The following is a 15362-nucleotide window of genomic DNA, read 5'->3' on the forward strand; positions in this document are numbered from 1 at the left end:
CTCAATAAAACCTAACACTTGGAGACAGTTGTGATGCCACTTTGACGAGTTCCAAAGATTTGAAAACATGTCTACCCTAAAACTTCGGCTAGACTTTAAAACATAACTGATCCAAATTAGTAAGATTGTATTACATATTTCAAATGAGTAAGTTTGACACACGCATGATATGGTCCATTAGCAGATTAATAGATGGGTAAAAGTTTTATGTTTGACCGCTTAATTTTGCAGACCAAGAAAGAATCACTAATCAACACCAGCAACTAGAGTTCAAGGGCAGCCTGGTGCACGAAGTATCCCCCATTCACGCAGGGTCCGGAGAAGGACCGCAACCCAAGGGGTGTGATGTACGCAGCCTACCATGATGCAAGATTAGTGGCTGATTCCACGGCTCGAACCCCGTGACCTATATAGGTCACACAGAGACAATTTTGCCGTCGCCACTAGAGTTCAAGAACCAGCCAATTTTGCCAGTCCACAAACAGGGGTTTACTACCTTTATACATGGGAACTTCCATGTAAAACAGAAAAGTAAGTAGCTAATTAAGAGGTTCTCTCGTCACACAAAGACAACGTTACACATCCAGACGCATGTGAGGCTCGCATTAAAGATAATCAGGTTAGTCACTATTAAGTAAGCAAATTACAAAACAGGACTCAAAATGAAAACCTGGTAGCATACCTTTTGGTTTTGATCCCAGCAGAGAATATGCAGGGCAAAGCCTAGTGAGAAAAAAATTTGAGCTCATGTCTATTTAAGTCGAAGGAGCAGTATCAAAGGAATGTAAAATCTGTTCCAACGTATTTCTTCTAACTGGGTCGATAGGACTTTCTAATCCATCAGAGTGTGCAATGTTTAACAGATAGAGCTTCCCAGACGCTACAAATGCAGCAGACAATATCCTCTTCATCCCTCCTCTGGTGCTATCAATCTTGTACTCAAACTCATACACTTGAAGACCTCCTTCTCCCGCTCTTTCTGATACTGCAACCACCTCAGCCTCCTTTGTACTCTCCTAAGAGTAAGACGACATAGTATTATTAGTTGCCAATAATGTTGGGCACAAAAGCCAAAACTGTGGATAAGCTCCCATGTAGCCAGGAGGCACGAGTACAAGCCACGGAAACAACCTGTTGCAACAATGCAAGGTAAGGTTGCGTATATAAGACCCAATGTTGCGTACATAAGACCCAATATGGTCCAGCCCTTCCTCATATCTCACACATAGCAGGAGCTTAGTGCACTGGACTGTCCTTTACAACAGCCAAATTTTCCAACATTCATGGATAAAAATTTAAGAAATAGGGATGGGGAATTAATACGCATTGTAGCACTCAACCCATGTTACCTTTTTGCAAATTCTACTTCTCCAGTGATTTGAAATAAATTTATATTTTTATTATTCTTTTCCGGTAGGATCTACAGTATAACCTTTACATCTTTCTATCAAATCCCAAACTTAAAAATCTCACTTGCTGACAGGACTCCTCCTTTACCCTTCTTTAGATTCACAAGTGGATTACACGGTGTCCCCCCACAACTGCGATTCGCAACAGATTTACATAAGATGGCTTTCTCTTCTTTATTGTTTAAGAGAGTGATAAAACTTTTATAGTTAGAGGGCGAGCTTCTCTACTACATACAAATATTTTGCCCACAGAAAATGACATTGCTAAGGAAATGGAGATTACGAGAACAAAATATGTGAACAATAACCACTAGACTTTCGACCTAATCAATACTCCTACCTTTTGAGTTCTACCCAAGTACTTGGTTAAAAACCAACAAAATCTGGTTGAATAATCCCTCATTAGTAAAATGGAATTACGAATCAACAACAAAACAGAAACAGAAAGAGAAGAACAGCAAAAGTAAAAGGATTCTGACCTTGCGCTTTTCAGCCAGAATTAGCTTATCTGCCACGAATTGTGGAGTCCCGAATTGGCTAAGGTTTGTTATTTTTACAGGGATAACCACAACGCCTACATTGTTGGATCCCTTGTTTACATCCTGAAACAGGACAGTTGCCCCAGCTTTATCAACCTAAAGAACCCAATAACAGCACAATCAGTTTCCAAAACCTCCTCATATGGTATAACTTTGATGGCGGAGCTAGCAAGAGGAAAGGAAGTTCAATTGAATCCCTTTTCGTTGAAAAATTATACTGTACAAATATGGTAAAAAAAATTGGTTATATATAAACTGTTGTAACACCCTACATATGGTAAAATTCTATTATAGGGGTGCAGAAGTTGCTTTAGGTTGCAAGTTCAAATGTTAACTATGACATTCTAGTATTTTTTGAATTCCTTTATATAAATTCAATTTCTAGCTCCGCCACTGACTTGTTTGAGTAGGAATATTTTGGTTTTCCTCGTTCCTTCTCTTTGATAAGAATAGGAGAGTACTTTTTTCCTTTCCGTTGTGTGTGTACATGATAGAGTAAGAATTGTCCAATATCAGCCATGATAACATTTTTTAGAAATGACACCAGTTTCAAATATCTTGGGTCGGTGATTCAGGGGGACGGAGAGATCGACGAGGATGTCACTCACCGTATAGGGGCGGGGTGGACGAAATGGAGGCTTGCATCAGGAGTCTTGTGTGACAAGAAAGTGCCACAGAAACTCAAGGGGAAGTTTTATAGAGCTGTGGTTAGACTTGCCATGTTGTATGGGGCGGAGTGCTGGCCGGTTAAGAACTCTCATGTTCAGAGAGTGAAGGTTGCGGAGATGAGGATGCTCAGGTGGATGTGCGGGCGCACCAAGTTAGATAAGATTAAGAACGAAGTTATTCGGGAGAAGGTGGGGGTGGCCCCAGTGGATGAGAAGATGGGAAGCGAGGCTCAGGTGGTTCGGGCATGTGCGGAGGAGAAGCCCTGATGCCCCGGTGAGGAGTTGTGAGCGGCTGGCGGTGGTTGGCTCGAGTCGAGGCAGAGGGAGGCCTAAGAAGTATTGGGGAGAGGTGATTAGGCAGGACATGGCAAGAATGCGGATTTCCGAGGACATGGCCCTTGATAGGAAAGTCTGGAGGTCTAGTATCAGGATTGTAGGATAGGGGCTTCTAGAACTTTTCGTACTTCATTCCCGGGGCTAGGTGGGGTTTGGTAGGGCTCTCCATAGATGACTTGCGTAGTGTATTGTGCTCCCTTCTGGTAGTTACTGGTCGATATTATTGCATGGCATTTAATTTATGGTTTTATGTTTAGATAATTATTTATGCGATTTCTGCTGGAGTCACTAATACTCTTTTGTTTTTCTTTTTGTTTTTCCTTTTCCTTTTCTTTTTCTTTCTCTTTTTCCTTTTTTTTCTTTTCTTTTATTGTTTCTTTTTTCCTGAGCCGAGGGTCGATTGGAAACAATCCCTCTGCCCTTTCGGGTAGGGGCAACCCTGAAAATGGCTATATGTGCACTTACCCTTAACATTTTTGTTATGACTACAACAAATCCAACAAGGCTAATCTTACCTATTAGACTATGCAATAACTAAAATACACATAGTCAAAGATGACATAAGAAGAATTTGCTAGACAAATGAATTGTTTATGAGGTGATTAAGAAAATAATTTTAATGGGGACATAAGTTCATTTCCTTTTTAATCTTCGTGCTGAGTCAAAATATACCATATGAATTGAAACAGAGGGTGTATTTGGAAGAAATAGGGGCAAAGAAAGGGGGATGGACCTTAATCCAAGAAGAAGGTCTGAGGAGAGTGAAACCTTGAGCAGAATCAGTGTATCTTTCAAGCTCTAACACCTCACCATCAATGGCCAAAGCGAAGCTTGAGAAACGGTCCCACAATAAGACCGTTAAAATGGATAAATTAAGCACTCGCCTCCTTGAAACAATTGGAACCATTTCTTCCATAGATTTGTTCGTCTCATTACTGTGCGGAGTGGAGAATGATGCGACAGTTAAACCTCGCTTTCTCTTTATAATCTGTGGTGGAGTAATGGGCATAGGTATAATAAGGTTTAGGAAGAAGCCATTGTAGGCAATTGAGCGAGCTACTGAGCTAAAGGCAGACATTGTATAACTTAATAATAATATAATGAGAGAAGATGAAGGGAAGGGTCATCTTATTTTTTTAGAGGCAGTTATGGTTAGGATATTTTTTTCTGGCGGTAATTCTTTTAATTTAAGTGATATCTATATATTTAAAAACTATATAAAAAGTAACCCAAATCATTATTTATTTATTTAAGAAATTGAACAATTTACCGTTTATGCTTATAAAATAATTTAAGAAAAATAACTGTTTGACTGGTAGAATTACTCTTGTGTTGAGACACAATGAGATTCGATAGTCTAAATCAGTACATTATTATAGGATGTTTGGCAGTGAAAAAATATTAGCTAAACGAAGATTTTAAACAAAAAGAAAATGTAAAAAGAATTTACTCTTTATTCCTAATTTACTTTGATACTGCGTTCAACTACATACATAACTTTCCATGTTGATCATAAATTTGTGTGCAAAAATTTACTAAAATTACAATAAATAATAAATATGAATTCTTAATTTTAAAAATACAATAGGTTCAATGATAAATTCTTTAAAGGTTGAACCCAAAGAATTTAAGTTAGGACTTTGCTTCTTATTTCAATTTATGTAAGTGAATTCTAAATATAAAGGTCAAAATACAAAATAAATCAGTTTGATTTTAACCTTCAACAACAACAACAACAACATACCACTATAATTCCACAGGTGGGTCTGAGGAGGGTAATATGTATGCAGACCTTACCCTTACCCCGAGTGGCAGAGGCTGTTTCAATTTTAATTTGTTTGTATGGTAATATCAATTTTAATTTCAATTTAACCTTCAATTTTTTAAATGAAATAAAATATTTAAAAATTACACTAAAAAGTACAATTATTTTTAATAATTTACAAAAAGAAACTTCAAGTCTAACATGCATAAAATGGGCCGGGAGTAACACCTATAGCGACAAAAATATTATTTTCTTCATTTATTTCTATGTCTTATTTTTCTTTGTAATCGTAAGAAAAATTATGTTTTATATTTAATAGTTTTTTTTAATTTTCTAAATCTTGTGGTCTTGAGAATTAAAAAGTTTTTTTTTTTTGTTGTAATTGTGAGATATATTACCATACAAACAAATTAAAATTGAATGGTAAAAACTTTTAATTCTCAAGACCACAAAATTTAACTACCATTTTTACATATTATAGACCTTTTTTAGTACTTATTTCTTAAATTCCAGGTGCAAAACTAATGCACATAATATTCATATTTAATTTTCAATACCATTGTTAATTTAAAATTCTTCCTCTGTAATTTTACAATTGTTATGTGGCCAAAAGCTAATTTGGTATGCGAAAGAAGCAATTGCAAAACTTGCTTAAATTTCAGTTCTGAGCGGTGGAAAATTGTGCGACGTGGAAGACGATACATTCAATAATCATACGTCGTTTAAGAAAAGGGAATTGAGAAGAGCACATTTCAAATTAAACCTGGAGAAACCGTAGTCCAGAAATGGCCATGTCCATGTCTCTACGACTTTGTTGCCGACCCTCTTTTTCTGTAAGTTATTATTATTGTAATCTTCATACCCAAATCTCTATGTCATTTTCGTGAAATTTATGTTTATCTTATTTTCTGGTAATTTCAATTATCCTTGACGATGCTGAAATTGCAACACAGTTTTGTGAATATCAGTAGCTAATTTTATCTGATCGTTGACTTTGTTGATTTTATTATGCAAAACGCGCACACGTTTTAGATTTTTTGTTTTTTGAAGAATTATCTATTCAAATGCTAGGACCCAATATAATATATTGTGATTGCCTTTAAGATGATAAGTTTTTGGTGATACTGATAAAATTATTGCCTTTCAGTGATTTATAATTATACCAAAATTCTATTAGTTTATATTTGTTTTTTTGCATAGTATTGTAACGAGATGAGTTTAACTGTAGTAACGTGGTTAGTGAGGATACATATAGCTGACCCAAACTTGTTTGGGATTGAGGCGTTGTTGTTGTTGTTTTCTTATAAAATTATGGTGTGTGTGAACTGAATGGGCAGGGCTTAAAGAATAAAAGAGATTTTCTGGCCTTAGATTTGGCAGGTAAGTCGGTTATCATGAATAGCAAGTTTGTAAGATATTGTACTTGATTAGCTGGCGCTGATTTGCGAACATTTTTTTTTCTTGTTTACAGCTAATCATTTGAATATCCCAATGGGTAAATGGTTTAGTGGAGTAAAAAAGTCCACTCCCTTTGAGGGATATGTTAAGTTTGTGCAAACAACAGCAAGAATAACATTTCCAAAGATCTCATCAGATTGTAAAGATAATGCGCCATCAAATTTTTTGAGTCACAAGCAGATGGTTCCTTATTCGGATCCCCCTAGCATGAAAGATGTGGACAGTTTGTATGAATTCTTTGACAGGAGGTAGGAATTGTACTTTAGCTGCACCTTTGATTTAAAGCGCTTTCTTATGTGTTTTGTGGAATCAGCCATCAGGATAGGCTGCCTGCTTTACACCCCTTAGGGTGAGGTCCTTCTCCGGACCCTACGTAAACGCAAGATGCTTTATGCACCGGGCTGCCATTCTTATGTGTTCTCTTCTACAGAAGATAATGTTCACTACATCATGGCATCAATTGCTGACAAGTTTTATTCCATTGTTTTTGTAGTACCAAGCTTGTTGTATTGACGGGAGCTGGCATGAGCACAGAGAGTGGAATTCCGGACTACAGGAGGTTGGTTTAAAATTAGATGAGCAGGCTCAATGTGCTTAAACGTTTGTGATCATTCTCTGAAGTTGGTATCTGAGTTACATTTCTAAAAAAGGGAACACATTTACTTTAAAGAAAATAAAGTTGTCAATGTTTGACTTTTATGCTATCCGAGTTACATTTCCTAAAAAAGAGACACATTTTGCTGTAAACAGAAGAAAGTTCTCAATTTTTAGTTTGTATGCTATTTGCTGCAGTAAAACTTTAAATTGATTATCTTTGTCAATATGATGTCCTGCTTAGGTTCACAGGCTCTAATTTTCATAACGTGACGCGGTCAACACAAGATCCACTGCTATTGAATCCGTTGTAGGCGAGACTAGTAAAAAGAACACCCTGAGAGAAATTCTTTTTAGGAGCTATGTAACAAATATTACGCTCTCTTGGTTATCATCGTATCTGAATTACTCAAATCTGGGTGTATTAAAGAGAAAAACAAAAAGAGAAACACGTCCAGATTGCTATCAATATTAAAAGCCGATTTTCCTGGTATTGAGCATTTAGCTAATTTGCATGAAGTGAGGATTAAATTTGAAAGTGCAAGCTAGATATGCTGTTCGAAAAAATGCATGAAGGTATTGTGAAACAGAATTTTTTTTTTATATACTTTGTTTTGAGTATTGCCTGCACCCTTGGCCTGTTTCTATAGGGTGGTACGTCTTGAATGAGTTTAAAGATGGAGTAGGGGATTTGGTATTACAGCTTTGTGCTTCTTCTAGATTTTATATTGGGGCCTGAAATTTTTTGTATGATTAAGTAACATAATTTAGGCAAATGGTAATTCTTTTCCTTCTTTTCTTGGCAGCCCGAATGGAGCTTATAGTACTGGTTTCAAACCAATTACCCATCAGGTGACCTGAAGGCATGTGTTTTGATTCTTGGTTCCATTAAAGTATCATGAGTGTCATAAATATCATTTTTCCCATCTTACAGAGGAAAAAAACGTAACAATCTGATCCCGAAGGTAGAAAAACAGTTGCTACAGTTTCATAAGAGAAGCTGCGAAAATAATATGTTTACACGAAAAGCTTGAAAATAATTTTGCATGATCAGGCAATAAATTCTACTGTGTTTAGTTCTGTTCATATCTTGACATATATATATATATAAAATTTCTTTTTTCCCTTCTCCACAACAAATCCTACATGAATTTAGGTTTTGGTCATCTCTAAACATGTATGCATATACTTTTTCTTGTATAAGATATTTGTCTACTAGAGTTATAAGGAGTTGGTAGAGGACAAGAAGTCTTCAATTTAAGAATTGCATGAACTGAACTGGAAGGGAACTGGCAATCTACTTGGTAATAAGATATTTTTCCTACAAAAAAACAGATCATCTAACCTTGCATATACTTCTTTGGAGGCTTTTGCATCCCCAATATTCACTCCTATATAGTAATATTTTGTTATAACATGACTCCAGCATAATATTACCGTAGCAGCACTCCTCCCTTTCAACCTATCTTATTGTAATTCTATGCATTTCATCTTTTTTTTTTCTCGTGAAACGGAAAAGGATAAAAAATAAATCCAACTTATGCCCAAAGAATCAAAAATTTGGAGCAACTATCATTCGAACTGTTTAAATTCTTTTTATCTGGCTAGGTAATATGCTGACTCTTCAAGCTTCTACAGTTCATGATCTTCTTCCATTTTACCCCACTTCTGATGATTTTTTTGGATAGATTTCCTTGCCCATCTCAGTACCCCTATTTATGTGATGCCTCTCACAAATTTTCCTATCTTTTATTGAACTAGCATGGCTTCTTCTATTTGTTTAATCAGCTATCCGAAGAACCACTGAACAGTAGTTTGATCTCATCTCCTTTCTAAATCTAATCATTCTTCACTGCCATAATCACTGTACCTTTTAGAGCATCCTTCCTCAACTGCTCCTCTCCTTTTTCTTATTTTATTCATGCAGCTTATATATTTCGTTGTTCCTTAAGTTAATCTATGCATGCATAGTTTTCCTAAAGATGCGGATGTGCAATCATAGACTTGGTAAAAAAAAATAGCTTCAATAGAAAATTTGTTAGATCGTATATGAGCTGAGTTGTCGCTGGATTTTCTAAAGATAAAGTTTTACATTCATTTCTAGTTTATTACTTTCTTGTGTCAGCATCTACTTAATAGGTGCAGTCAAAAGATGCTTCGGCTCGTATTATGCCAGTTATCCCTCCAAAATCAGTGTTTTCTTTAATCCTCCTGTTCTTCACAGGATATTCAAAAGTTTAAGTCTTCATCTTCCTGACAGGATTTAGAAAAAGTTTCAGCTTGTTTTTTTAAATTAACAGTGGTGTCTAGGTCAGCATGTGCTCCATTAGCTATTCAACCCGGTAAGTGCTACCTCCCACCAACACATGTACTGGGTAACTTTGGTATTTGAGCTCTGGTCTTCCATGATTATCCCAGTTTATTTACTGCTAGGACACATCCTTGGTGCTAGAAAAGTTGTCAGCTTTCTTTGAAATTTGCAGTGTTAGCTTCTATTTGGTCTTCCTTCAAATAAGGCTTCTCACATTACACTTGTTTATCTACAGTGCATACATTCATATTTTCTGATAGAATTTTTCATTGTCTTTTATTGCAGGAGTTTCTCAGATCAATCAAGGCTCGAAGGCGTTATTGGGCACGGAGTTATGCTGGCTGGAGACGTTTCACTGCTGCTCAACCTAGTACAGGTCATATAGCTCTATCATCTCTTGAGAAAGCAGGCCATATAAGTTTTATGATTACACAGAATGTGGACAGGTGGTTGGCTCGTCTTTTCATTTAACTTTGATTTTATGAGCCTTTTAACACCAACTTGTTACACTTCCTCAGGTTGCATCATCGGGCTGGCAGCAGTCCACTTGAATTGCATGGGACTGTCTACATTGTTGCCTGTACAAATTGTGGTTTTACTCTACCTCGAGAACTGTTTCAAGATCAAGTGAAGGCTCATAATCCCAAGGTTATTTTTGTTCAACTATTCTATTGATCTAGCAATGTTCATATAACCCCATACACGACATTGAATTCAACTAGGTCCATGGGGCTTGAAGCAAAAAGTGTGAGTGAAGCGTGGCCCTCTTTGAAGTGAAGCGCACAGTTTATGGAACCAAACATATATGAATTTAGCAGTACCGTGATCATATGGAAATTAACATAACTAATTTCAACATCCTATATAAAATGATGCTGATATAAATCCCAAAGTTGAAATTCAAAATGTTGCTCACTTCTTGTTGAGATCACTTTGTCCGTCATTGTTTGAAGTGCTCATCAATGAAGCAATATCCCCTTACTTTGCATATCTTCCTTGCTTTAAGCGACAAAGGGATGGCTTGTAATAACACTGCTTATACTTGTATGGAAAAAGGACAACGATGGATACTTTGGCATGTAGAATGTTATTGATTTCATTGTCACAGTGACTTTTCCACTAATTTTTTCATGTATCAAGACACGTTGGTGAACCTAGACCTGATTTAGTGCTCATTTTCTAAGCTTTCTTAGGTATTTCTATCTGTGTTATTCATACTTCAATTGATTGGGCAATATCTATTCACTGGTTTGGTCCGTTGGCATAAATTGAATTGGAGAAGTTGTAGTACTGCAGTGGGCAGAAGCTATCGAAAATTTGGACTACGACAGCCGATCAGACAAGAGCTTTGGAATGAAGCAAAGGCCTGATGGGGATATTGAGATCGATGAGAAATTCTGGGAGGAGGATTTCTACATTCCTAATTGTGAGAGGTGCCAAGGAGTTCTGAAACCTGATGTAAGTCTTTTTTCTATGTATTAGATGAGCTAGTCTGTATAAACTTGGAGCAGCCTATTTTTTCTCCTTCTTTATGTTTTTTTTTCTACTGGAGATAGGTCTTGTAGGATTCCAGGAAGAGTAATTTACAGTAATTGCTAGATTGTGCAGAAATTGCATGAGATGAAAACTCCCTTGTTATTACGAATATGCTGAAGAATATTATTGATTGAAAAACTAGCGTTGCACCATGGAGAACAAGAATAGCCTATAGGTAGAGATTTCAAAATTCTGATAAGTGCCAATAAGTACAGAATACCTAGTAAAGAAGTCAAATAAGAAGAGTTTTCCCATTCTTACTTGGGAAAAATCTCGAAAGGAAGAAGTCAAGTAATTAGTCTGCTGATTTTAAATAAAATTCATATGTATAGAAAGGAGATATCCTCACAACCGCCAAAAGTTGATTTTTGAAAAACTTTATTTGCCACATTATACATCATCTACGGTGCTTCAGTTGCTGAACATCAGTGAACATACTTCATTTCTCCATAAGTGAGATGGAAGTCCCAGAAGCTCAATATAACTAGAGAGAGGTATTGTTTGGACAGAAGCCCAATGTGCATTTAAGCAACTGCTTAAGGAATTGATGTACCATTGCCCCTTCCTCAGCAACCTCTGAACATCCTCTCCGTATTACAACTTGCTCATAATATAACTAATTGTTATAGTAACATTTAAAAGGTTAATCTCCTTCATTGACAGCCTACTATGTAAAAACTTCCCTACCAACTTTATGGTTCTGCCAGTTTCAAGGTGCCATCTCTAAGGATAAAATCCGATGGTATCTTCCCACTGTCTGTTAAAAGTATGAGAGGAATGGCAGGAATCAGAAATATAAATAGAGAGAGATTATTGGGTTGACAGTAAATCAGAGGCCCGTTAGGGGGAGACAAATACAAAAGTTTGAGAGAGCAGAAGCACATCATCATTGTTTTCAGGTCTGACCAGATTATATATCTCAATGCAGATGCATAAGATGAATGTTAGATAATACGAATTCCCCTGTTTTATGTCACGGGATCCTATTGGTTAATAAAAAGGTACTAGGACTTCAAGATACTGTAAAACATACTAAAATAATCCCAGAAGCTACTTCAAGAGTTATCTTGAACTGTCACAAGAAATTGATATTTAGTTGTACCAATGTTAGTCCGACTTATAACATATAGCAGTTCTTGCTCCGTGCTGATTATAGCTCTGCATGTCAGAAGGTACGTTTGATCTTGCAGTTCACCCATAGGAAACTTCAATCTCAATTGCGCTTTAGGATTACCAGAATGCTAGAATTTTGTTGTATCTTTTAATAGTTTGTTTAAAGTTTCTGCTACTTAGTACAATATCTAGTCAATGGAATGTTGACCTCTAAAACTGCATTAAGAAAAGGAAGAAAAACATCAGTCCACCTTTGCCTAGCGATTTTATATAATGGTTATTTGATTAATTATTTCTTCATTAAATTTATGGCTGTAACGGCAGTAGTATATTGGTATTGTCATTGATCTGGTGCAATTGCAGGTTGTCTTCTTTGGGGATAATGTCCCTAAAGCTAGAGCTGATGCTGCCATGGAAGCTGCAAAGGGATGTGATGCCTTCCTTGTACTTGGTTCATCTATGATGACCATGTCTGCTTTCCGGCTTATCAAGTAAGAAATGCATTGGTTCTGTCTTCCATTCTTTTAAAAGAAACTCTGGTCTACCTGGAAAGCTTTACCTTGTTTGCTCATTTGATTCTTGTATTAGTGCATCATTGATGAATTGGTCTCAGAGCAAGCATAAGTTTTTCAGCTGGGATAGGGAATGCACGAACTGAGGGTTCATTTGTGAGAGTGGTCCCTTCTGGTTTACCTTTTTTTTCCTTTTGAAAAGAGTTTTTAATGGTTTAGGGAATGATAAGATTATCTCTTTGCATAAACTTGTTAGATTTTAGACATCATAATTTCCTTCTTTCTATTACTTCTTTTCCTTTCCCCGCTTTTGGATAAAATCAGCATCAGGACAATAACCATTAAATTGCTTTGCACAGAGCTGCGCATGAGGCAGGTGCTGCTACTGCAATTGTAAATATTGGCGTTACACGAGCTGACGCTATTGTACCTTTGAAGATTAGTGCTCGAGTTGGAGAGGTTAGTTTTTGTATAGTACGAGAATAACAAGATGGGGAACTCGAACTTCCAAATACCATACTGTGGGAATTTTACTATTCTGATATGCAAAATATAGTCTACATATTGCTAAAAAAGAAAAGCGGGCTAGTTAATTCCCTCAATATGGAATATTGGAAGTTCTAGTTTCCTCGTAGCCATCCTCACATCTATTTGCAGTTTCTCTTGCTGCAATTGTAAATATTGTCACTGGAACTGTAGCTAATAAAATTATGGTGCAGATACTCCCAAGATTGCTCGATGTTGGATCCTTGAGTATCCCTGCTCTCTAGTTCCAGATACAGGATGGTGTTATTAGCATCCGGATTCTTTTTCATCAGTTGCTGCAACGGATTGTACACTTGGCTGGAACGTGCAACTTTGCTGCATTTAACATGTCGCACACTCACTACCACCTTGATGTTGTTGTAACTCTTAAAAATGAACAGCTCAAGTACCCCACATACTCTATTGACACCTTTACGTATAGATCTCTGTATTTCAATACAGTTCGACTATTTAGAAATGGATATTGGGCTTTTCTTATTAGTGAATTGAAGCTGAAAGTCAAGAGCGCAAACGATATGGCTTGGAACTGGCAAATCTTTAAAGGCTTTTGCTTGTAAATCTAGGATTCTACATGAACCTAGTTGAATGCCGATTTCTTTGATAAGATCAACTCAGATCTTTGGCTAAGCTTTTGTAATGCTAAAAGCAATTCTTTTTTATCCAAATTATCAGTTCATGTTTGGAGATTTACCGAGTTTGGCGAAAAGAAAAGTTTCTGCTGAACTACTTTTGCTTTTGGGAAAAAAGCTACCGAGAAGAAAAACAAGAAAATTAATTTCTGCCAAACGTGTTTATTTACTAAACAATTACTATACCTTTTGAAGATCGCAAGGAAAACTAACCATTAGAACATTGAGTCATCGTCTCCTCCTTTACCATACTTTTTCGGGAGAAATGCAAAAATAGCCAAAATTTACAAGTGGTCATTCAAAAATAGCCACAGTTTCAAAAGTGATTGAAATTTAGCCACTTTTTATGTAAAGATAAATCTGAACGAAAACACTGTTCAAAATCTGGAAAATACTCCAGCATAATATATTGGAGTTCCAATATAAGTATACTGGAACTCCAGCGTATTAAAATGGAGTTCCAGCATAAGTATAGTAGAACTCCAGCATATTATAATGGAGTTCCAGCATAAGTATACTGGAACTCCAGCTTAATATATTGGAGTTCCAGTATAATATACCGATCCGGTATAATATACTGATACAGTATAATATGCTGGAAATTCATACACATGTGCTCCAATCTCCAGTATATTATGCTGGAACTTTCCGCATGTTGGAGTTCCAGCATAATATGCTGCAAGTTCATACACAGGTGCACCGATCTCCAGTATATTATGCTGGACCGGTCCCTGTTGCAGTAAAATAGTAGCTATGTTTCAATGACTTTGCAAACGCTGGCTATTTTTAAATGACCAGTCCGAAAACTGGCTAGCCCGTGCTATTATTCTATTCTAGGTTTCATACGGCTTGGAATTGGCTGAACTTATGATGCTCCCTTGCACTTTAAGGTTTCGCTTGGTTGGAAAACAAGTTATCCATGATTAATTATTTCGGGATTAATTATCTCGGTGTTGTTATATGGGATAACTTTTTTCAAATTTAATCCCACGATTAACTATCCCTTATTTCTCGCACCACACGAGTGCTAAAGCTTGTATAAGCTTTTATATACCAAGTCGAATATCAGATTTCTTTTATATATATATATATATATATATATATATATATANATCATATCTCATATATATATATATATATATATATATATATATATATATATATATATATATATATAAACTAATAGGTATCCAGAACTAAGTCGATTAACTCAGATGGCCACATATGACTTATTAAAAGGAAAAGATACCGGAGATTTCTTCATTTAATTAGAATTCGAGATATCTGGATTTCTTTTATAAAAAACATATATTTAGTGGGCATTTGGACATAAGAATTAAAAATTTAAATAAAAAAAAGTGAATTGTTTTTCAAATGAAAATGGTATTTGAAAATTAGAATTGTGTTTTGACACGAAGATAGTTTTGGATTGTTTTCGAAGTTTTGTGAGTGATTTGAGTGAAAATTTTGAAAAACAGTCTTTTGGAGTTTTTTAAATTTTCGAAAAATTCCAAAATTCATCTTCAAGTGAAAATTGAAAATTTTATGGCCAAACAGTAATTTTTCGAAAAAAAAGTGAAAAAATTCTTATATCCAAACTGTATAGGTCTAAATTTGGCGTATCGAAGGTAAAGTCTAAGTAAGATAAAGGGTGGTGTCGACCAAGTTATAACAACTGGGGATTGCTCTCAAGACGTTTGATGCCAAAAACGGGCAGCTGAGATGAGGGGACAACGGTAGCATAAGTTCATAATATAGACACAAGGAATATTCCTTAGTATATTCCTTGCTTTGTACTTTTAGGGTTTTTGGGAAATGTCCCTTATAAATAGGAAGAGATAGAGAACATAAGCGAGATCTTCACTTCTTGAAAAAAGTATTTATGTAAAGATTTGACCTGGGAATATACTGAAATTGTCTCATTCATTGATTACCTTGTTTGAACC

At 36.0% G+C, this 15362-nt stretch overlaps 2 protein-coding genes across 3 annotated transcripts; one reads left to right on the forward strand and one right to left on the reverse strand.

Annotated features, from left to right (window-relative positions):
* LOC109243092 (psbP domain-containing protein 2, chloroplastic) lies at positions 661-4069 on the reverse strand. 2 transcript variants are annotated; one of them, XM_019409993.1, is made up of 3 exons: positions 3686-4069; positions 1889-2044; positions 661-1016 (listed from the first exon to the last, which is right to left on the reverse strand). In XM_019409993.1, the coding sequence occupies exons 1-3, from the start codon at positions 4028-4030 to the stop codon at positions 756-758; spliced, it is 762 nt and encodes a 253-aa protein (XP_019265538.1). In that variant the 5' UTR covers positions 4031-4069; the 3' UTR covers positions 661-755. The 2 variants fall into 2 exon arrangements, with proteins under 2 accessions (XP_019265538.1, XP_019265531.1); XM_019409986.1 differs by having other exon boundaries at positions 924-1131; positions 3686-4067.
* LOC109243106 (NAD-dependent protein deacylase SRT2) lies at positions 5244-13473 on the forward strand. The gene is made up of 11 exons (XM_019410000.1): positions 5244-5550; positions 6055-6097; positions 6189-6423; positions 6669-6734; positions 7576-7621; positions 9366-9526; positions 9599-9728; positions 10377-10538; positions 12093-12220; positions 12601-12700; positions 12961-13473. Exons 1-11 carry the CDS (start codon positions 5503-5505, stop codon positions 13009-13011), a joined length of 1170 nt encoding a protein of 389 aa, XP_019265545.1. The 5' UTR covers positions 5244-5502; the 3' UTR covers positions 13012-13473.

This window comes from Nicotiana attenuata, chromosome 2 (genome assembly GCF_001879085.1).
Source record: "Nicotiana attenuata strain UT chromosome 2, NIATTr2, whole genome shotgun sequence".
In the NCBI taxonomy this organism is placed as follows: domain Eukaryota; kingdom Viridiplantae; phylum Streptophyta; class Magnoliopsida; order Solanales; family Solanaceae; genus Nicotiana; species Nicotiana attenuata.